Source organism: Heloderma suspectum, chromosome 1, assembly GCF_057233095.1.
Source record: "Heloderma suspectum isolate Gila_16-S chromosome 1, 16-S_ref, whole genome shotgun sequence".
NCBI lineage: Eukaryota > Metazoa > Chordata > Lepidosauria > Squamata > Helodermatidae > Heloderma > Heloderma suspectum.
The window spans coordinates 222,912,501-222,937,052 of NC_139458.1; the positions used below are offsets into that span (position 1 = coordinate 222,912,501).

A 24,552-nucleotide genomic window follows, 5' to 3' on the forward strand; every position below is an offset into this window, starting at 1 on the left:
ATGTATGTATGTATGTATTTATTTATTTATTTATTTCTGAAAGGGAACTAGCAATAACCTTTTTTAATTTGTTGGTAGAACTGGATGACATTTGCAGGGATAGATGCTCCTTCTGAGCTGATCAAGCCTGTCAAGTATTAGCTGAATAGGTGCAGGGAGTTTTGTGCAAGAGTAGCCTTTACAGTTTGGAGGTTTCCAAAAAAGGATACATATCCTCCTGTGGTGTGTGTGTGTGTGTGTGTGTGTGAGAGAGAGAGAGCAATCATTATGAAAATGGCATATGCCACAGAGGTGTCCGCAGGTAAGAAACCTGCAAACTTTCAGGATAGGTTCAAGGGCTAGGGAGTTATGGTAAATGAAAAATAGTTTAAGACTGCCTTGTTTTCTGTTCAATTGACATGTCACAGAAAATGCAATAGGACAGGGGCAGATGATGGATGTGGAGCATACAGTGGCAGAGGCAGAAGGATTTGAACACCCAGCATTTTCCATGCAAGGACCCAGTGCTACACCCTACCCAGTCCCACAGACTCTGCCAAACATACGTATCTTAACTTTCCCGCTCTTGGGAAACAGCTCTAGGAAGGAGCACTGGGTCAGTCCTGTGATAATTAAAGCACTGGGGTTGGGGAGCCTTGGTAAAACCGTTCACTGTGATTAGAAGTTAGAGCTGCCCGTCACAAAACCACATCCCTTACTCTCTTCCCCACCCTCCTTCCTGGTGTTTTCCCTATATGGACAGCTTGGGCAGAAATATATAAATTTTTGGAGACACGCTGCCTGTGTGTCCCTCCGAATCCTGAATCTATAGGAGTGTTCAAATTTGGATCAGTCCGCTTTGGAGGAACACTGCTTTGATTCAGACATCTCCCGAATCTGTCAGAATCAGCCTGAAGCACATCCCTAATTGGAACCCTTTAGTTCAGGTCGCACCCTCCAGAGCAGCAGAAAACAAATTTGCTCCATCATATACGTCACAGCCCTTCAGATACCTGAAGGTTGCTATCATATCACCTCTGAGTTATCTCTTCCCCAGGCTAAACATGCCCAACTCTTTCAACCTTTCCTTGGTCTCCAGGCCCCTGGGTTCAACTGCATCTTCTACAAATGTAAAAGCAATGTTAAACAGAGTCCTCAAGAAAGAGAGGCAAAGAAATCCAATTTTTAAAATTTGCTTGTAAAACTAGCAAATCTTTTTCTTTTCTTTTTTGCATTTCATTCTGATATGCTGTGGTGGAGAAACTTTCCATTTATAAATCTATCTGGTCAACGTGCAAAGCTCTGCTGTCAATGGCTAATATTATAGCCACAAAGGTATCTATCACAACTATATACCTGACTAATACAAATATAGATGTATTAACAAAAGAAGTGTTCAGGAACACTTTGTGAAGGCCTGTTGCGTTCAGGGGCCCGGGAGCCTTGGAAGTAAGAATCTGGCTCCATACAAAACTTAGGAGACGAGTGGTTTATTTTAGTGTTCCTTCCTTGCAGACAATCACAGGTGGACTGGCCCTTGCCTTGCCAGCCTAGTATAAATCCTGGGATGGGTTATCTGTGCTTAATCCAGGTCATTCAGAAATCCTAGCCTGGCTCAAGGAATGAGCTTATCACAAACAAGGCCTTATGTGAGCTTCTCATGTAAGATGACAATTTGGAAACCTTACAAAGTAGGATAAAATGTAAAAGTAACCTCCTGCAAATTTGACACAATATAATTTTTCTTCTATATGTCTGTAAATAAAATGACATGGCATGCAAAGAGGGGTCAGGCAGTCCAATATATACATATGAGCCAGGGTGCTGGTGCTGTGGGAAGTGAGAGGATTTTTTTTTTTTTAATATGGTCCACTAGCAGCAACCAGCAAGCCAGCTTGTCAGCAAGGAGGTTATTGCAACTTACTGCTGCAGTAGCAGTCTCCCAGGCCCCTGTTGCCAATTATCTGCTCACTCAGACATCAGACAGCAGAAATGCTCCCCAGTTCCTCCCATAAGTGCTGTGCGGGTGGAATAGAAACTGCGGTATCATCCAAGATCTGTGCATGTTAAACTGTGGAATTCACTACCATAAGATGCAGTGATTAACACCAGTTTGGATGGCTTTAAAAGGGAATTAGATGGAGGAGAAGGCTATCAGTGGCTACTAGTTCTGTTTGCTCTATACTACCTCCAGGATCAGAGGCAGTACACCTGTGTACACCAGTTGCTAGGGAGCATGAGCAGGAGGGTGCTGTTGCACTCAAGGCCTACTGTGCATTCAGGGCCTACTGTGGGTTTCCCACGGGCAGCTGGTTGGCCACTGTATGAACGGAATGCTGGATGAGGTGGACCCTTGGTCTGACCCATCAGGGCTCTTCTTACGTTCACGTTCTTGTGTAACTCTTGGAGATGGTGCATAAGTAGCATCACTAAAGAGAACCTGGTTGCAATCTATTCCAAGTTTAAGACTTGTTGTGTCATTGTTTCCATGAGTTGTGGACAGGGCAGATGAACAAGCAGTGCACAGCAGTAGTCGTAATTTCTCCAAAATACTGGGTGGGATAGGGTGTTCTATGAACTCCTCATTAATAACACATTTCCTTGAAAGGAAGTTCCACTCACTTCAGGATTTGAAGGTTTTTCTGAGGCAGCAGAAGCTGACAAAGCTTTGAACAATGATGGGGGGGGACTTTCTGTCTTCACAATATTACTTCACATTCACTGCTTACAATACCTTCTGACAAACAGAAGAGGCTTAGACAGTCCACAGCAATGTTTTTAGTGTACGCAAATTAATGTGATAAGCTAGTCTAAATGAATCACAGTGACTGCTGCTTTGCTATGAGATTTTGACATTGCAGCTGATGAAATGCTTGACACAGTCACAGAGCAAGGTCAACGACTACTCCAGCAGATTGGAAGAGCAACAAAGCCAGTCCAAGCAGCCTGGCTCCATCCCTTTGCCCAAAGATTTTCTACGGATTGGTTTGAATAGGGAACCCTGGTGGAGGAAGGAACTTTGACATGCCCACCGGTTAGAGTGCAATTTTAATGATGGACATAAAAGAGATTACATGCTATCCTTCAAGATAATGCTGGTAAATTTGCAACAATTTGAATTTTGCAAAGCTCCTTTTAAGGCAGAAATAAAGACACTGAAACAACAATGGTCTTGCAGACAAAATAAAGCAAAAACAACAGCAGTGTGAAGATTATATCCATTAGGGCGCAATCCTATGCATGTTTAGACAGAAAAAAGTCCTGCAATTCCCAGCATACCCCAACCAGCATGCTGGGAGTTATAGGACTTTTTTCTGTCTAAACACGCATAGGATTGCGCCCTTAGTAACTTTTCAGATAAGTCTTTACTAGTAGCAATTGATAGGAGAAGATGGTATGCAAAAGAATTATAGACTGCTCTACTGTTTAGGAAGCACTCACAACTCTCTTTAGGCAATCATTTTAAGAACCTGGCAGAAGTGATCATTTTTGCTTACTGGTGAAGTAGAAGCAAACTAGTAGTTATGAGAGAAGAATGGATGCAATTATTTTCGGGGTGGCTAGGGCTGGAGTGGAGGAGGTTTTTGTCTAGCTACCCTGACCTTGGGGGTGGGGGTTCCTTCCATTGTTTCTGTGATAGGAGCTCCCCCTTCAGTTCCACTTTATACAGAAAGTTTAAACTGCATTTTAAATATGCTGCAAGACATCAGTTTCTTTGTACGCTCTATGCTTCAAACATTGCTAGCTGGAGTATATATCCCCAGTATTGGCTGATGAGACAAAGTAAAGCTTTTTACTGTTTCTTCATTCCAGAACTATATGGACACTACTGGCCCCTTTGTCCTCCAAGACAGCTGATGTGTCTCTTGGCCTCCTTCTCTACAAGCTGGCAGACACTGACTGTCACATTGAAGCCCTAAAACGTCTAGGCCCGCATTCGCCTCTTGAACCCCGTTCTGCTCTTCCATGTAATTAATGGAGAGGTGGTGATGAAAGGGAAGCATGGAGGCAAATGCTTGGATGCGGAGCTCCCTGGAGGCTGTGCAGGGTGCCTCCTGAACAGCAAGGGGCTTCTTCTTAAGTAACCAACCTTATTAAGTTAAAAATAGCCCTGAAAACAAACGTGAATCGAATGCACTAACACGTCTGGAAGGCCAGTGGGGGTGGAGGGAGGAATTGTTTACCAGAAAGTTTGCTCTGGTTGCACTATTTCTAGACAGTTAAGAACTTGAGTTAGAAGGACTATGGCAGGGTTTATTTACAAATATACAGGATGGGCATAAGTGGAAGCACAGAGCTTCAACACTCTAACAGACTGCCAAATTTACTGCCCCATCAGCTCTCCAAGGAGAGGCAGCCATTCCTCCCCTCCCCCCCCGCACTTTGCAGAGCTTGCTCTCTCTCTCTGCCCCCCTCTCTCTGATCCAGTTTGCACGATTGCTGGCACCCACCATGGCTTAAATAAGCCACGGTGGGTTGTGGAATGTGCTGGTCACCACTGTGAGTATTTGAGCCATGGTGGGCGGTCGCTGTGGTTTATCATCACATGTGAACTCAGGCAGGGTGGCTTGTTCCTGTGGGTAACAAGCTGCCCAGAACTCATGGGCTGCAGTAGTGCAAACTGTCACTATGTGTGTCTCCCTCAAAAACTGCAGTCTGGCTGTCAAAACACTTCCCTTGTTATTCCACTCTCACCTGGCTTGTCCCTTGGTGGCGGGGGATAAAGATGAGTCATCTTCTTGAATAATCTCCTAGACATCTTGGACCATTCATCAGGGATAGGGTTTTGCTTTGCTTTGCAGAACCCAGTTTCTAACCTTCAGTCCAAGGCCTACTTTTCACAATTAGCAGATGAGGTGGTAAACCTCCTTCACAGTGTTCCACTTCGGAGTATAAGTAGGAGCTCACATTATTAATGATCTTCTGTATGTGTGTGTGTGTGGTTTTATGGAGCCAGAATAAGTGCAAATGTTTCTTGATACGCAGCTGCAAAGTTGCCAGCAATAAATAAATAAATCACACACACACACACACACACACACACGGAAGTTGATTAATTATGTGGGCTCGTACTCCGAAGTGCAACACGGACCACATCTGCTAATTGTTAGAAGTAGACCATAGACTCCTGGACTGCATGGTCAGAACCTGGGTTCTGCAAAGCAAAGCAAAACAAAACCCTGCCCCTGATTATGCCAGTTCAACATTTAGATGCTTAACAACCATTTGAAGGACAGAACTTACAGAAGGAATTACAGGTGCATGTAGCAGAAATGTAGTATTTGGGGGGGGGGACTTTACGTTGTCATTTGAATGGTTTATCATCTCCCAAGATGGACAATGTATTGTCCAAATACTGGGACAATGTATTTTTGTATACATTGCTGTGTGTACAGCATAACTACATACAACTTCACATACAACACTCCAGTATTCACTTAGATGGCTTTTAGCTCACCCCATTGTAACTGTTAGGATGGGCTATGATGAATTGAATGTATTGAAAGTAAAACTTGGAGCTGTGTTTGTTGGGAATGAAGTCCCACTAAGTTCAGTGGGGTGTTCTTTCTGACGTGACATTCCTTGCTCATACTAAATAGGGGTGGGAATGGCGTTTGAGGTTCTTAACCTGAGCATTTCAAGTGGTTCCTTGCCATGTTGAGACCCTGCAGCAACTCAAGCAAAGCATCTCTTGACATGTACACCAACATTATTCAAGAAAAAGGGCTCCCCCCATGTCTTCATATTCAAGGGGTCCTACAGCTGAAGAAGAAGAAGAAGAAGAAGAAGAAGAAGAAGAAGAAGAAGAAGAAGAAGACACATGGAGGGAATACAGCTTTTGAAGGGGTTTGGCAACTTAGAGTAATGACAGGGTTTCTGAAGTATCAAACCCCCTTTGACAGCTCATTTATAGTCCAGAGTGACATTTTCAAAAGGCAGTTACCTGGATAGGGCACAATTGCCATCTGCAGACCCTGTTCAGATTTACCTTGAATAACCTCACTCATTCAACATACTTGCATTTACCACCACCTGTATGAAATCAACAGGCTATTAATTTTCCTTCTGACTTTTGTAGTTCTGCTCTGAAGCCTACAGCAGCTTTTCCAGTATTTGGTTGAAGAGTGTCCTTCTTTGACTTAACCCTGACTCAGAGACCCTGTTTGTATTTTATTTTATTTTTTGCCCTGTGGCATGGCCAAAGTATAGAAACAAAGAACCTTTTCTCCCCAACAGTTCCAGTTTCAACAAAAGCCTGTAGGACTCTCCTTTTTAATCATCCCAGCTTTAGCAAAGAGAGTGCAGTGAATTTGTAGACTCCTCTTACCCCACCATGTTAATTATCACTACTATAAAAAGAAGGTCAAGGAGAGGAACTCTACTAAATGGGGTGAAGTTGGCATGCATGATTTTAAAGTGAAGAAGACAGAAATGAACTTTGCTGGAACTTTTTTTAAAAAATGTCTTCAAAAAGCTACTAGATTAAAGCTCCTACATCTTTTTTTTATTTTTTTGAATTCTCATGGATTCTGAAAGTTGAAATGGTTGGAAGGAAGCCCAGATAATTTTTTTTATCCCAGTCACTGAGAGGCTCAAAGGTTTTTAAGTCCTGCCCCCATGGTGAATTGCAGACTATATGGGAATATAGAAGAACCTGACACATAGGTGTTCAGGCCATTGTTACAAAGAAGAAGCCAAATAAAATAGCTCTCTATGTAGGTCAATGACCTGCTCTTTGTCAGTAAAAATTTAAGGATGACCTTACATCCATTACTTTAAAAAAATAAGGGAAACGTAGTTTCCCCTAATCAAAGCGAACATGTTTGTTACCTAAAGCTTGACCTCCTCACTATCTAACTTTAGCATAAGTCTCTGCTATTGAAAAGCAGTGGTCCAATTCTCAAAACCCATCTGAAACATCTGTTAATTTTTGATCCTTCCAAGTAGATTGCTTAGTTATTGTAGAGGCATACAGTAGCACTGCTGTAGTTAAGGGTCTGACGGGATTTCCATTATAAAGCCACAATATTCAAGGGCTTAGAGTTGGCTCAGCTCTTTTAACATTGCATCTGTGATATATATGGGCTCTAGGATGGCAGCTCAAATCCTGCCCCCCCCCCCTGTACAAATCATGGCATGAATCAACAAAGATGTCTTCACAGTCAGACAATCATAGAGGGAAGCTCAAAGTTTCGCTCACATGGAGTGAGGAAGGATGCTCACGCCCCCCCCCAGCTTTAAAAGCTAAGAAGCCAGTGTCTGATTTCTTCCAATGTCCTCTAAGATAGATGACTATTATAAGGAGGAGCCTGTGCTTTTCCTTTTACCAGTTCTTCTACTGGAAATCACTTTAGCTGCCTACATTCATTCCTTTTCTATGACAGTATTTTTATGTATTTTATGACAGTATTTTAACTACGGCAGTATTTTAATGGTAACACACACTATTCTGAACTCTAGCAGAGCCAAGTAATTATCACGTTTGGTGCTCAAAAAGACTCAAGAATGTGACATTATGGAGAGATTCATATCTGCAGTTCTGTTTTTCTTTGGCCCTAGCTGAGAAATAGCAATTTAATGTGTGGGTTTCATACATGGTGGTCCTGCTATAGTAGATTAAAAATTCTTTTACTGTTGCAGGTGACTTGACTTGACTTTACTCACCTGAGAGTTTCAACCAGGGAAGCGCTATATTTTAAGGACATGTTAGATTATAAAAGTCCTATTACCCACTGGCAGTGCATTTTCCACATTTTAATACTTCAATTTCTACAACATTTATTAGGACACATTTAGCTCGTTTTTGCCACCAATGCATCATTTTTTGCCACCAATGCATCATTTTTTGCCACCAATGCATCATTTTTTTGCCACCAATGCATCATTTTTTGCCAACAATGCATCATTTTCTTTCATGTTTTTTACCAACTACTTTATTGCCTGCACACAATAATGTCCAGCAACACACTGTGCAGAACCAGCATGGTGCAGTGATTAAAGCGTCCAACTTACATTCCAAATACTCGCTCAGCTTACTGGGTGACCTTACTAGGGCCACGTATGCTACCCTGAATTCACCAGGACACTGAGGAAGGTGGGATTAAAATGTAACACACAATGTACTGTACAACACAAGGTCAGTTCCACTATTTGCATACTGAAAATCTAGCAAATAAAAGGAATGCCTTATTTTGGAAGAGTGATTCCCTTATATGTGTGAGAGAAGGGGGAATGCCTCTTCTAAGAGTGTGCTTGGTATCTGTAGTTTTTGCAAGTACTTAAAAATAATTGTGTTCCAGAAGCAGAACACAAGCTGACTGAGCTTCCAAAGGGGGAAAAACTCTATTATTTCATAATTTATTTGTGTCTTCAGAAGAACCATAGCCAATGAATCACTGAGGAAAGTGCCTACGTGTGACGTATCAAAGGACTGTTAAGTTGGGGCTTTGGGGAGTGATGGTGAGAAATATCCTTTTAAATGCAACATTCCACAACAAACTGTAGGAGCATTTGAGATGTATGGAAGCATCTAACACTTGACAACATTCTCAAAGGGAGAGAATAAAAGTGAGAATATTTATTTCCTTGATCCACAAATGTGGAGGGATTCATGCAGACCACCACCAGCAGGCAAAAAATGCTGGACGAGGCTTGGAGCTGTGTCATGACTGCAGGGGGGCACTCCACTGAAAACCTTATGACTCCAAGCAGAGCAGTGAAATCATGTTTATATTTGTATATGTTGCTAAGAATGTGTGTGCACCACTCTCGGAACTGCTGCCAAGCCTGCTAGCAATATAAACCACTCCAGGATTCAGGAGGAGCTGTAGCTCAGTGGTGGAGCACCTGCTTTGTATGCAGAAGGTCCCAGTGTCTCCAGGCAGGGCTGGAAAAACTCCTGCCTGAAACCCCGGGGAGACGCTGCTGCCAGTCAGTGTCGCCAATACTGGGCTTTGATGGACCCATGGTCTAACTCAGTATAACACAGCTTCCTTTGTTCCTATTTTAGATGGTCAGTCAATTCGGCTGTCACCTGGTTAAAGAAATCATGTGAGTTTTATATTAATTAAATCTGCAAACAAATGCATGTGCAGAAGCAACAATGTGGATTAAAATGATAATCTCACAGTAAAAAGCATTCCTTTATTTGTAAACGACTGTGATATCTTAGCAGAGGTATATTCTCCTGCATGACACAGAGGGTGGAATGCTTCTTCTTAGATGTTGTTGTTCAGTCGTTCAGTCATGTCCGACTCTTCGTGACCCCATGGACCATAGCACGCCAGGCCTTCCTGTCCTGCGCTCTCTCCCGGAGCGTGCTCAAGTTCATATTCATTGCATCCGTGATGCTATCTAGCCATCTCATCCTCTGCCGTCCCCTTCTCCTTTTGCCTTCAGTCTTTCCCAGCATCAGGGTCTTTTCCAGGGAGTTTTCTCTTCGCATTATGGTGGCCAAAATATTGGAGCTTCAGCTTCATTATCTGTCCTTCCAATGAGCAGTCAGGGTTGATTTCCTTTAGGATGGACTGATTTGACCTCCTTGCAGTCCAGGGGACTCGTAAGAGTCTTCTCCAGCACCACAGTTCGAAAGCATCAATTCTTCGGCGCTCAGCCTTCCTTATAGTCCAGCTCTCACAGCCATACATTACTACTGGGAAAACCATAGCTTTGATTAGACGGACCTTTGTCGGCAAGGTGATGTCTCTGCTTCTTACTATGCTGTCTAGGTTTGCCATAGCTTTCCTCCCAAGGAGCAAGCGTCTTTTAATTTCATGGCTACAGTCACCATCTGCGGTGATCTTGGAGCCCAAGAAAGTAAAATCTGTCACTGCTTCCATTTCTTCCCCTTCTATATGCCAGGAAGTGATAGGGCCAGATAACATGATCTTAGTTTTTTTAATGTTGAGTTTCAAACCAGCTTTTGCACTCTCCTCTTTCACCCTCAACAAGAGGCTCTTTAGATCCTCTTCGCTTTCTGCCATTAGGGTGGTATCGTCTGCATATCGGAGGTTGTTGATAATTCTCCCGGCAATCTTAATTCCGACCTCTGATTCATCCAATCCGGCATTTCTCATGATGTACTCTGCATATAAGTTAAATAAGCAGGGTGACAATATGCAGCCTTGTCATACTCCTTTCCCAATTTTGAACCAATCGGTTGTTCCATGTCTGGTTCTTACTGTTGCTTCTTGACCCTCCTACAGGTTTCTCAGGAGACAGGTAAGGTGGTCTGGTACTCCCATCACTTTAAGAATTTGCCACAGTTTGTTGTGATCCACACAATCAAAGGCTTTAGCGTAGTCAATGAAGCAGAAATAGACGTTTTTCTGGAATTCTCTTGCTTTCTCCATGATGCAGCGAATGTTGGCGATTTGATCTCTAGTTCCTCTGCCTCTTCTAAACCCAGCTTGTACTTCCGGTAGTTCTCGGTTCGCATACTGCTGAAGCCTAGCTTGTAGGATTTTGAGCATCACCTTGCTGGCATGTGAAATGAGCGCAATTGTGCGGTAGTTTGAACACTCTTTGGCGTTGCCCTTCTTTGGAATTGGAATGTAAACTGACCTTTTCCAGTCTTGTGGCCACTGTTGAGTGTTCCAGATTTGTTGGCATATTGAATGCAGCACTTTAACAGCATCATCTTTTAGGATTTTAAATAGCTCAGCTGGGAGACTGTCATCTCCGCTAGCTTTGTTGTTTTGACTTCACTCTCTAGGATGTCTGGCTCAAGTTCAGTGACCGCACTATCATGGCTATCAGGGACATTCAGATCTTTCCTGTATAGTTCTTCTGTGTATTCTTGCCACCTCTTCTTAATCTCATCTGCTTCTGTTAGGTCCCTGCCTTCTTTGTCCTTTATCATGCCCGTCTTTGCACAAAACGTACCCTTGAGATCTCCGATTTTCTTGAAGAGATCTCTAGTCTTTCCCATTCTGTTGTTTTCCTCGATTTCTTTGCATTGTTCATTTAAGAAGGCCTTCTTGTCTCTCCTTGCTATTCTCTGGAACTCTGCATTCAGTTGGGTATATCTTCCCCTTTCTCCCTTGCTTTTCGCTTCCCTTCTTTCGTGAGCTACTTGTAAAGCCTCATCAGACAGCCACTTGGCTTTCTTGCATTTCTTTTTCTTTGGGACGGATTTCGTTGCTGCCTCCTGAACAATGTTACGGACCTCCGTCCATAGTTCCTCAGGCACTCTGTCTATCAGGTCTAATCCCTGAAATCTATTCCTCACCTCCACTGTATATTCATCAGGGATATGATTTAGGTCATACCTGAACGGTTTAGTGGTTTTCCCGACGTTCTTCAATTTAAGCCGAAATTTTGCAAGAAGCAGCTCATGATCTGAGCCACAGTCAGCTCCAGGTCTTGTTTTTACTGACTGTATGGAGCTTCTCCATCTTTGGCTGCAAAGGACATAATCAATCTGATTTCGATATTGACCATCTGGTGACGTCCATGTGTAGAGTCGCCTCTTGTGCTGTTGGAAAAGAGTGTTTGCTATGATCAGCATGTTCTCTTGGCAAAACTCTATTAGCTTTTGTCCTGCTTCATTTTGTACACCAAGGCCATGCCTGCCTGTTATCCCGGTGATTTCTTGACTTCCTACTTTAGCATTCCAATCCCCTATGATGAAGAGGACATCTTTTTTTGGTGTTAGTTCTAGAAGGTGTTGTAGGTCTTCATAGAACCGATCAACCTCCGCTTCTTCGGCCTCAGTGGCTGGGGCATTGAATTACTGTGATGTTGAATGGTTTGCCTTGGATTCGTACTGAGATCATTCTATCATTTTTAAGATTGTACCCCAGTACTGCTTTTCCCACCCTTTTGTTGACTATGAGTGCTACTCCATTTCTTCTAAGGGATTCTTGCCCACAATAGTATATATGATGGTCACCTGAATTAAATTCGCCCATGCCTGTCCATTTTAGTTCGCTGATTCCCAAGATGTCGATGTTCAATCTTGCCATCTCATGTTTGATCACCTCCAGCTTACCTTGATTCATTGATCTGACATTCCAGGTTCCTAAACAATATTGTTCTTTACAGCATCCGATTTTCTTTTCACCGCCAGACACATCCACAGCTGAGTGTCCTTTCGGGTTTGGCCCAGCCGCTTCACTCTTTCTGGCGCTACTTGGAAATACCCTCTGCTCTTCCCCAGTAGCATATTGGATACCTTCCGACCTGAGGGGCTCATCTTCTGGCGTCATATCTTTTAGCTTTGTGATATGTTCCATGGGGTTTTCTTGGCAAGAATACTGGAGTGGGTTGCCATTTCCTTCTCCAGTGGACCACATTTTGTCAGAACTCTCTGCCATGACCTGTCCGTCTTGGGTGGCCCTGCACGGCATAGCTTATGGCTTCACTGAGTTACGCAAGCCCCTTCGCCACAACAAGGCAGTGATCCATGAAGGGGTCTTCTTAGATGGTGCCTGTTAAATGCTCGTATTAAAATATTATTTAAAAAAATTAAGATCTTCTGCCCAATTCATCAAGGGGCACCTTTTTAATCAATCTAACCACTGGCGCCCTATCAATTACACATAACAACCTGGATCTTTAACTTGGCAGTAGGCTTAGCAGATATTCTAACAACAATGTTTTCTTTCCTCACAGTTTTGCTAAACTTGCAGGGCCACAGTACATTACTGCACCAGAATAGCATCAGACATTTTTGTGTATAGATCTAATTACAAAACCAACCAGAGTTGTCAATATGAGGCTGCGGAAGGACACTCATCTTGCCAAAGCCGATTGCCCCTTACCCTAACGTGCTCTGGCTGATGCAGAGGTGCAAGGGTGCTTGACCGTCATCACCCAGAAGGTTGGGATTGGCTTTGTGTTCCAGTAACAGCTCTGCGCAGTCCGTGTGGCCCCCGTCACAGGCTTCATGTAGGGCACTCCATCCTCCGGGGATCGCATTGGGGTCTGCCCGCCAGAACAGCAGATGACGGAGACAGGCAGTATGTCCATGGCTGGCTGAGATGCAGAGTGGGTTGGTCAGATCCCTCTTGTATTCCAGAGACCACAGGCCTGGAGCAAACAGGAATTGGGAGTTAGTAGGAGAAAAGGAAAAGGAAAAAAGAAAAAAGGAAGAGCAAGTGCTTGAGATTTCGGGTATGAGAGTCTTAGCCCTGCTATGAGCTTCCTGTTTTGATGCTAATTTTTGAAATACCTTAAAGCAAACATGCAAACAGTTGTTGGCTAATGTGAAGTTAAAAGGTAGTCAGGCATCAATTGCAGGTTTGACATTTTGTAGATCCAAGAAAAGTTGGCTATTTCTTCTTTTATATTATATTATTTATTTATTTAAAATATTTCTTGGCTGCTTTCCAGGGCAGAAGCCCTCCCTAAGGTGGCTTACAACAATAAAATACATAAAAACAGTTAAAATATTAAAAGTGATAAAAAATAAAAAAAATAAAAGCAACAATAAAAGCCAACAATAAAACAAGCAACAATGTTAACAGCAGTACCAGCAACAATAGCAGTCATACCATGAGAAGGCCAAGGTAAAACAATATGTTTTCAAGGCCTTCTTAAAAGTCTGCAATGACGGAGCATGGTGGACCTCCAATGGCAGCTTGTTCCAAAGGTGTGGGGCCGCTGCACAGAAGGCCCTCTCATGTGTGTTCACCCATCTGACTGATCTCACAGGTGGCAAGTGAGAAGGGCCTCTCTTTCTGATCTTAAAGTGCAGGCAGGCTGATATGGTTGAAGTTATCCTTCAGATAACTTGGTCCCAAACCATTTAAGGATTTAAAGGTCAAAACCAGCACTTTGAATTGGGCTTGGAAACACACCAGTAACCAGTGCAGCTGGAGCAGTATAGACATTATGTGATCACAAGCTGGAGTTTCTGAACCATCTTCAAAGGCAGACCCATGTATAGAACATTACAGTAGTCCAGCCTGGATGATAACTGAGGCAAGGTCCATCCTCTCCAGATAGGGCCGCAGCTGGCATACCAACCTAAGCTGGTCAAAAGCATGCCTGGACACTGCAGCCACCTGGAGTTCCCCAGTTAGCTCAGAGTCCAGGAGGACTCCCAGGCTGTGCACTTTGTCTTTCGGGGGAGTGCAACTCCACCTAAGACCAGTTGTAAACCTCCATCTGAAGTAGTTGGTTTCCCAAGCCACAGTACCTCCGTCTTGTCTGGATTAAGTTTCAGCTTGTTCACCCTCATCCATCCCAAAACAGCCTCCAGACACTGGTTCAAGACTTACACTTATACCCTGTTCTTCCTTTTTGTGGTTCCCAGAAGGTTGCTCATCTAGGCAGCTTACTGGGCCAGACCTGATTAGCCTCAGCAATACAACTGGATCACGTGCCTTTACACCATCCCCTGAGAACACTCTGTGCTGTCTGCAAAGTCCACATTTGTGTTGCTCACTGAGGAGTTTCAATCTCTATTCTGAATTTCTCATTTCTGCAGCAGGGCCCAAAGCATCATATTTTTGTTTGTAGTACAAACCTGTAACACGGGTCTCCTCCTACACACATACTATGATCTCATACCATGCATACTACCTTGTGAGTCATGAAAGAAAAGTTTTTGCTTTAATTCTGGAATTACATCTTCTAAATTTCTGAAATTATACCGTGGCCAGGGGTCTACAAATTATGGCCGGACTCATTAGCCAAGTATTATTTATTTATTTTATTTATTTAAAATATTTATTGGCTGCCTTCCAGGGCAGAAGCCCTCCCAGCTGCAAAGTCCACTCCATCACAGTTTCAGTGGGCCTTACTTCTAAGTAAGGATGCTTAGGATTGTATTTTAAGTGGATATCTGGCCCTATTTAGGCATTTAGTTCATAAATATTACTGCTTTAAAAGACTTACAGGGCAATTCTATACATGCTTACTTACAAGTAAGTTACAGTTTACATGGGCCTTATTTCAAAGTAGGTACGCATAGTCTTCAAATAAGTATGCACAGGGCTTCCCCATACCAGGCTTTTTATCCCACAACTATATTTTTCATTTTACAGCCACTAGATGGTGCTGTGGTTATAGCGGAACTATGCAATTTCTTTCACAAGGCCGATATATAGGATTAACGTTCCTTATGGGGTTATCTTAAAAACTGGGATAAAGGTCAGAAAATGTGGGAGATGCCCTGGAGGTTGACAATGTCGTGTAAAGGACCCACACACTTCTGTGAGTGACCAATCACGTGTGTAATAAAAACCTTGTGTAGAAATGCGCAAAGTAGTATCACAGCCTGAGTCTAGCATTGCAGCCATGGGTAATTACTCATTTCTGCACCTCTTCCCACTTTATCCAAGGCTCTATCCTGAGCAGAAAACTCACTTCAAAAGTAGGAGTGGGGGAAGAGAAAAGGAGCTGCTCTCAGGATTTTTGCAGAGAATGGCCTGGTTCACATGGAAAGACAACCCAGAGGTGTCGCAAATGCAACAGCATACTGGTGCATATTGCCCAATTGTTCCTGCTGTAGTAAGAGTGGCTAAACAACCCAGGAATGGAGCATTGTTTAGCATGACCTGCAGACCTGGAATTCTGGCTGGAGGAGGGACAAGCCATCTCTCCCCCAGTAAGCCAGAGTTCCTGGTATCAAGCACTCCTGGGTTGTTTAGCTCATCCTTCTTGCCATGGGAGTGATTGTGCAGCACAACAACCCATTGTTGTTTTTTAAATGGGTTGTTGTGATGTGTAAACAAGGGCCATTGTCTCTTGTCTTTGCTTTAATGCCAGACTATAAGAAGAGGGAATTGGAGAATTGGGTCTGACACTTTTACTCTCTCTTATTCCAGCTTTTACCCTAATCCTCTATACAAAAAATTAAATGATAGTCAAGAGAGCCTGAAAGGAATCTTCCTGTTGTGCTCCTCTTATCAGGCAAGCCTCAAACAGCAACAGCAACAGCAAAACAAAAACCAGGGAGGAATGACTTACCAGGCAAACCTGCCTATTTTCCACCAGCTCTGCTTGGATCTTGCTGTAAAAAGGTAGTACAGTGCTTCTGAGCAGGCCCACCTGAATCACCCCACCTTGCTGTTCTTAGAAATTCATTAAGAACTCAGGTGGGGGAGAGAGTTTGCTATGGGGAGGAAGGATGCCATTCAAAACCATGCAACAGAGGGCTAAACTACGCACTAGGTTAAATACTTATGGTTTGTTTTTCGTTTTTTTACCTCACTGTAAGCATAAGGACTGGGACCACCATGCATGGGTATGGGATGTTTAGCCCTTCCCACCCATCCACTTCCCCATCTAAATTACCCCTCTGCATGGGGCGGGGGCTAAAAAAGAAAACAACAACAACAACAACAATAACAATAACAACAACAACAACAACAACAGTGTTCTCGATCGTATGGATACAGCGGGCTCTCTCCTCTTCACAAAGTCACCTTCCCCATGAACAGCAATGACAGAGGGAGTGGGGCTAGCACACTCCCCCTCCTCATGTATTTGTTAAACTTAGATTGAGAATCCTGAAGAGGGCTAAAGGTAATAGGCAATTCCTCAGTGCAGATGGGTGAGGTGCAACCAGTTCTAGATGGGGTCACACTCCCCCTGAAGGAGCAGGTGTGCGCAGCTTGGGGATACCCATGGATCCATCTTTGTCAACGGAGGCACGAGTGGCCTCCGCTGCAGCCCTGTCTGGATGGGGATAGCCTGCATCAGTAGACTATATCGTGGTAACCTCCAGGTTAGATAAGTGCAGTGTGCCTTACACTGGCCAACATTGAAGATGATCTGGAAACTGCAGCTTGTGCAGAATGTGGCAGCCAGGCCTTTGACATTCTGAATATATAACTCCAGTTCTGGCCCACCTGCACCGGCTGCCAATTTGTTTCTGAGCCCAATGCAAAGTGCTGTTTTTGCATGGCTTGGGACCCCAGTACCTCAAAGTCTGCCTTTATTCATATGAACCTGCCTAAACCCTAAGATCGATGTCTGAGACCCTTCTCTCCGTGTCCCCTCAAGAGATGAGGCCTTTTCTGCGTTAGCCCCCCCACCCCGATTATGGAATGCTCTTCCTGGGAAAGCTGCGCCAACTTAGTCATCTTTTAGTTGCTGGGTGAAGATGTCTCTCTTTTTCTGGGCATTTGGATAGTTTAATGGCCTGGCTTTGGTGGTTATTTCTGTTGTTCACTCCTGTGCTGTTTGGGGTATCATTTTTGTCCTTTAGGTGATCTTTTAGATCAGGAGTGGGCAACTTGTGGCCCTCCAGTTGTTTAAACCTACAGTTCCCATCAGCCCTAGTCAGCATAGCCAATGGTAAGGGATCATAGGAGTTGTAGGCCAAAATATCCGGAGGGTCATAAGTTGTTCACATGGTACATGGATAGTTTTGTAAATGTGTATGATTTTAATGAATGTGCTATGATATATATTGTATTTGGTGGTGGTGGGGTTGTTTTTGTTTTTATTCTTTCTTTGTAAATCACTTTGGGACTGCTTTTGGTTGTGTGAAGTGCTACATGAATATTAACTAACTAGCAGGGAAATAAGTTTCCATAAATATCCTCAAACGTGATCTACAACAACCTTTCCCAACCTGATGTCCTCCAGATGTTTTGGACTACAGCTTCCAGCATTCCTGGCCATTGGCCATGCTGGCTAAGGCTGTTGGGATTTGTAGTCCAAAAGATCTGGATGGCACCAGGCTGAGGAAGGCTGATCTACAGTTTATCCTCAGTTGTTTTCCTCAAGGTAATGGGATTGCCCCCTTCATGGATCACTGCCTTGTTGTGGCAAAGGGGTTTGCATAACTCAGTGAAGCCATAAGCTATGCCATGCAGGGCCACCCAAGATGCAGAGAGTTCTGACAAAATGTGGTCCACTGGAGAAGGAAATGGTAACCCACTCCAGTATTCTTGCCAAGAAAACCCCATGGAACGTATCGCAAGGCTAAAAGATATGACGCCGGAAGATGAGCCCCTCAGGTCGGAAGGTGTCCAATATACTACTGGGGAAGAGCAGAGGGTATTTCCAAGTAGCACCAGAAAGAGTGAAGCGGCTGGGCCAAAGCCGAAAGGACACTCAGCTGTGGATGTGTCTGGTGGTGAAAAGAAAATCCGATGCTGTAAAGAACAATATTATTTAGGAACCTGGAATGTCAGATCAATGAATCAAGGTAAGCTGGAGGTGGTCAAACATGAGATGGCAAGATTGAACATTGACATCTTGGGAATCAGCGAACTAAAATGGACAAGCATGGACGAATTTAATTCAGGTGACCATCATATCTACTACTGTGGGCAAGAATCCCTTAGAAGAAATGGAGTAGCACTCATAGTCAACGAAAGGGTGGGAAAAGCAGCACTGGGGTACAATCTCACAAATGATAGAATGATCTCAGTACGAATCCAAGGCAAACCATTCAACATCACAGTAATTCAATGCCCCAGCCACTGAGGCCGAAGAAGCGGAGGTTGATCGGTTCTATGAAGACCTACAACACCTTCTAGAACTAACACCCAAAAAAGATGTCCTCTTCATCATAGGGGGTTGGAATGCTAAAGTAGGAAGTCAAGAAATCACTGGGATAACAGGCAAGCATGGCCTTGGTGTACAAAATGAAGCAGGACATAGGCTAATAGAGTTTTGCCAAGAGATCACGCTGATCATAGCAAACACTCTTTTCCAACAGCACAAGAGGTAACTCTACACATGGACATCACCAGATGGTCAATATCGAAACCAGATTGATTATGTCATTTGCAGCCAAAGATGGAGAAGCTCTATACAGTCAGTCAAAACAAGACCTGGAGCTGACTGTGGCTCAGATCATGAGCTTCTTGTTGCAAAATTTCAGCTTAAATTGAAGAACATAGGGAAAACCACTAAACCGTTCAGGTATGACCTAAATCATATCCTTTATGAATATACAGTGGAGGTGAGGGATAGATTTAAGGGATTAGACCTGATAGACAGAGTGCCTGAGGAACTATGGACGGAGGTCCGTAACATTGTTCAGGAGGCAGCAACGAAATCCATCCCAAAGCAAAGGAAATGCAAGAAAGCAAAGTGGCTGTCTGATGAGGCTTTACAAGTAGCTGAGGAAAGAAGGGAAGCGAAAAGCAGGGGAGAAAAGGGAAGATATATCCAACTGAATGCAGAGTTCCAGAGAATAGCTAGGAGAGACAAGAAGGCCTTCTTAAATGAACAATGCAAAGAAATCGAGGAAAACAACAGAATGGGAAAGACTAGAGATCTCTTCAAGAAAATCGGAGATCTCAAGGGTACGTTTTGTGCAAAGACGGGCATGATAAAGGACAAAGAAGGCAGGGACCTAACAGAAGCAGATGAGATTAAGAAGAGGTGGCAAGAATACACAGAAGAACTATACAGGAAAGATCTGAATGTCCCTGATAGCCATGACAGTGCGGTCACTGAATTTGAGCCGGACATCCTCGAGAGTGAAGTCAAGTGGGCCTTAGGAAGCATTAGTAACAACAAAGCTAGCGGAGATGACAGTATTCCAGCTGAGTTATTTAAAATCCTAAAAGATGATGCTGTCAAGTGCTGCACTCAATATGCCAACAAATTTGGAACGCTCAACAGTGGCCACAAGACTGGAAAAGGTCAGTTTACCTTCCAATTCCAAAGAAGGGCAATGCCAAAAAGTGTTCAAACTACCATACATTTGCGCTCATTTCACATGCCAGCAAGGTTATAGTCAAAATCCTACAAGCTAGGCTTCAGCAGTATGCGAACCGAGAACTACCGGAACTACAAGCGGGGTTTCGAAGAGGCAGAGGAACTAGAGATCAAATCGCCAACTTTTGCTGGAACATGGAGAAAGCAAGAGAATTCCAGAAAAATGTCTATTTCTGCTTCATTGACTGTGCTAAATCCTTTGATAGTGTGATCACAACAAACTGTGGCAAATTCTTAAAGAGATGTGAGTACCAGACCACCTTACCTGTCTCCTGAGAAACCTGTAGGAGGGTCAAGAAGCAACAGTAAGAACCAGACATGGAACAACCGATCGGTTCAAAATTGGGAAAGGAGCACGACAAGGCTGCATATTGTTGCCCTGCTTATTTAACTTATATGCAGAGTACATCATGAGAAACGCCAGGTTGGATGAATCACAGGTCGGAATTAAGATTGCCGGGAGAATTATCAACAACCTCAGATATGCAGATGATACCACCCTAATGGCAGAAAGCGAAAAGGATCTAAAGAGCCTCTTGTTGAGGGTGAAAGAGGAGAGTGCAAAAGCTGGTTTGAAACTCAACATTAAGAAAACGAAGATCATGGCATCTGGCCCCATCACTTCCTGGCATATAGAAGGGGAAGAACTGGAAGCAGTGACAGATGTTATTTTCTTGGGCTCCAAGATCACCGCAGACGGTGACTGTAGCCATGAAATTAAAAGACGCTTGCTCCTTGGGAGGAAAGCTATGGCAAACCTAGACAGCATAGTAAGAAGCAGAGACATCACCTTGCCGACAAAGGTCCGTCTAATCAAAGCTATGGTTTTCCCAGTAGTAATGTATGGCTGTGAGAGCTGGACTATAAGGAAGGCTGAGCGCTGAAGAACTGATGCTTTCGAACTATGGTGCTGGAGAAGACTCTTACGAGTCCCCTGGACTGCCAGGAAGTCAAATCAGTCAATCCTAAAGGAAATCAACCCTGAGTGCTCATTGGAAGGACAGATATTGAAGCTGAAGCTCAAATATTTTGGCCACCTAATGCGAAGAGAAAACTCACTGGAAAAGACCCTGATGCTGGGAAAGACTGAAGGCAAAAGGAGAAGGGGACGGCAGAGGATGAGATGGCTAGATAGCATCACTGATGCAATGAATATCGACTTGAGCACGCTCCGGGAGAGAGCGCAGGACAGGAAGGCCTGGCGTGCTATGGTCCATGGGGTCACGAAGAGTTGGACACGACTGAATGACTGAACAACAAAATGGGATTGCAGCCTGGGCTGGGACCCCTGGATCTCTGGGCCCCAGTAAACTGGGCCCCTGCCCCATGTGTGGGTCCTGCACTGCAGTGATTTTGGAGGGCTCCCCTTTGTTGATGTGTATGTTACAATTTGAGCTGTCAAATGACAGCAAACCATACCTAAGAAGAGTTTTTGGAAGGACAACCGAACTCAGTCCTTTTAGGGAACATGGAAAATGTGGCTTTGTTATGCCTCTGGAAGGTGTATGGGATAAGCAATGCAGAATAAAATGCAGTTGAGCCAAGAGGCCAGATGTCTCCTGGTTCACCTGTCTGACACTGTGTGGAAAGGGGGCTGCAGAAAGCTTCAGCAACTTGTTTCTGAAAATGATCACTGGCACCTCATATTCAACCATTTCAATATGTTCTTTAGTTCTGCATGTACTGTCAAGTGCCCTTGCTTATTATGACAGTGGCACACTACACTTCCCCCCTCTGAACGCATGCTGAGGGTTTGAAAAAGATTATTGAATATTGTTAACCAGTATGGGCTAGGGTGGATATAAAAGCAGACAACAACTATAACAACAAAAATTCCCTGGTGAATACACATCAGTGGTCTGGATTTCACATGGCAAGCAGAGATGCCTTCTTGTAATGAAGGATGAATCGATATTATGCCTGTAATGAGCTATACACTTAACAGCTCCCTAGGGCCCATGCTGAGAAACTTTAAAAAGAGTTAGTGTTAATTGTCCTCCTGCATCTAATGCAGATGTGTAACCTACTGAGGGCCATAGATATGTCACATACTGGTCATCATCCATGGAAAAGCAAGTCCTGTACTGATTTTGAAATATCTCTCCTCAGGCCCTGGTCTGAATGCCACCAGCATAAAGTAGGTTCCCTTCCCATTCCATGGGACATATTTAGCACAAATCTTCTTTGTGTCTAATATGAACTAAGGCTGAGCCAAATATTCTATAGGTTTTCCTTTGAGCATAAATGTAGTGATGGGAAGGGGAGAGAATTCCATTCAACTCCCTCCATCTTACTGTTGATAGCCACACACACACCCCAGCCATGCCCCACCCCAGCTGCTGCTTTAGCAGCCATTTTCCTCTTCAACTGCTTTCATCCAATCCAGGATAAGGTACTGGAATGGTGTTGCTATTTATTCTGCGGCGCTTCTGCCTGGATAATTTAGCAGTGTACAAAATGTACAACTCTCCTGTTGAGACCTGCATCTATAGTTGTTCAAGCAATGCTTGGATCACGAGTCTTGGCCTATGAAGGAAACAAAAGGCAGAGACTGGGGTTTATCACACAAGGCTGTTTATTTCGCAATTTACCGGGGCTTCTGTTTCCGCATTCTAAGCTCAGCTCTTTACACAGACAAGTTCTCCACAGCCTTGGGGCAGAGAGCGAGGGGTGAATCAGTGGGTCTCCAGAGGGATTCAAGTCTCTCTCTCTCTGCAAAGCAGCGTGGGGCGGTGGTAGCTTTGTTGCTGTCAGCTGTTTACATGGGTGTGTGTGCATGTCATCTTCTTCCTCCTTCTTCCTCCATGCTTGCTTTGAGCCTCTCCTAGCCTGGCCAAGAAAACTCTCCTCCCAGCCCAGGTCAACAGGCAGACATGCTGGAGGAGGGAAGGGGGGAGAGCAATTGTGATTTTCCTGCTCTTCTCAGTGGCTTCTTCTTCCCACGCTGTGGTTATAGCAGAACCGCACATTTACAGACAGCCATTAAAGTGGACTTACATTTAAATAGTGGATTATCTCAGGGTGGGATAAAGTTCAAATACAGCTGGATGTGCCCTGGAGGTTGACGGTGTCATGTAAATGACCAGCAAACTTCCATGAGTGACCAATCACGAGCCCATGATAAATGCCTCATGTAATGACAGCTATTATCTGAGATAATAGCAGAGTAGCATTGTTCTTTCCAATGCTCAGTGTTCCTCGCCATGTCTGGCCATACACAAGGCTACCTGGGAGTGATAAGCGGTAAGGATGTAGGTCTAGATTGGGATGATAAAAGATCCACGGAGAGCACTCAGCCGCATCTGTTCTATTCCCTTCAGCTGCTGCCACCCCACATACCTTCTTAGGCTGAAAATGGTCAGTGTGCAGGTGTACAGTGCAACGGGGGAGAAAGGGAGGGCAGCCTGCACATTCCGTAAGCCTGTTTCTCCATGTCCCTCCAGTGCTGCTTCACCAAAACTCCTGCAGAAAGTCTCCACCAATGTCAAATAGTACATACAGCAGGCTAGGTGTATTTACAGAGCTGTAGTCCCAGACGATGCCATACAAAAGACCTCTACTTTTACCACTTAGGCCAGCAGTAAGGGGGAAATGGAGTAGCTGAGGCTGGGCTGGGAGGAAAGCAATGACTGGAGGTGACGCAGCAGGAGTTGATCATCCTATCGCCATGACAACAGAGATGCTGCCCTGTGCATTGCAGAGGAAGATATTAGAGGAGCATTGAGTCCACTGCCCAGGGATGGAGATGCCTTTCCTAATCTTGCAGGATATGGCTGTCATGAGAGATCTGGGAGAAAAAACAGGAAGTGTGTGTCACCTGGAAGGCAGCATTTGAGGGCTAGAGCTGGCTATGGCCAGGAAGATCCCCCCCCCCCCGCTCAGCTGGGTGACTGGAAGATAAGCACAGAGGAAGAGGAAAGGCAGGGACTTTTCAACCCCTCCATTGGTCTGAAGCGACAGTGGGACTCCCGGGCCAAGAATCCTGATAAGCTTCATGCTGCTGTGGCCTTCTGCGATCCCTTGCTAGCAATGCTGGACACATTTGGGTAAACCTTCCTCATATGGTAGTGAACACAGAGGGGCATGCCACAATTGCCACCATGCTCTTCTTCTATTTGCCGGTCTAGAACTAGGACGTATGGTGACACAGCAAGACCTCAAGCATGTCCACTGCTGCTTACTGCTCACACAGCACGTACTGTGATAACTAAGGGCGGATCCAGCTGAACCCTTACAGACATGAAAGAACTGCTCATGGGGGTGGGGCAGAGGCAGCAGGGAACTAAATCTGGCCTGTAGAGCCCAGGACACCTGGATAGGGCCACGGCTGGTACAAACAGTTTTTTTAAACAAAACAAAACAGAGCACTTTTAAAAAGACATCACTACTCTTAATTTGGATTAGTAAATACCTGTTTAACTTTCAAAGTGGTCTTTGCAATCTAGAGTACCTGACAGTCCGTAAGCAGCTTGGCCTTTCACCTGCCATTCCAGTTCATTTGTATTGATCTCAAAGATCACATTGATATCTTCATAGTACTGATCAATTAGGGCTTGGAGCTTCTTCAGGTTTCCTGTGACCAGAGCTTCATAGTATTTGTCCGTGGGGGCATGAGGCTGCAGCTGGAACTTCGGTCCCTCTTGTTCAAAGATCTGCCACTTCTCTACAGCAGGTCCTGGCAGTGCTGAGCAATGTTCATCCATTGTGCTGAGCTGTAGCTTATTTTAGTCCAAAACTTTAACCTGCAGATTGGTGGGGTTTTATAGTTTGTGTTATTTTGATTGCCCTGTTTGCACTGTCCAATTATATTCTAGTTAGGCTCTGACACTACTTATTTTAAATCTGGTAATAATGGTTACTTGAGACAAAGTCATGTGGGCTGCTGGCTACAATAACACACACTTCACTACTGCCTGCTTACACACACACACACACACA

At 44.2% G+C, this 24,552-nt stretch overlaps 1 protein-coding gene across 1 annotated transcript in view; it reads right to left on the reverse strand.

The window, feature by feature from the left end:
* The window catches only part of ASB18 (ankyrin repeat and SOCS box containing 18), a 42,428-nt gene extending 18,111 nt beyond the window's left edge, over positions 1 to 24,317 (reverse strand). Inside the window, exons 1-2 of the mRNA XM_084830188.1 lie at positions 24,065 to 24,317; positions 12,744 to 13,011 (exon numbers count right to left, since the gene is read on the reverse strand). Coding sequence (XP_084686314.1) covers positions 12,744 to 13,011; positions 24,065 to 24,317 — 521 coding nt within the window. The remainder of the gene's footprint in view (positions 1 to 12,743; positions 13,012 to 24,064) is intronic.
* Positions 24,318 to 24,552: the final 235 nt, after the last annotated feature.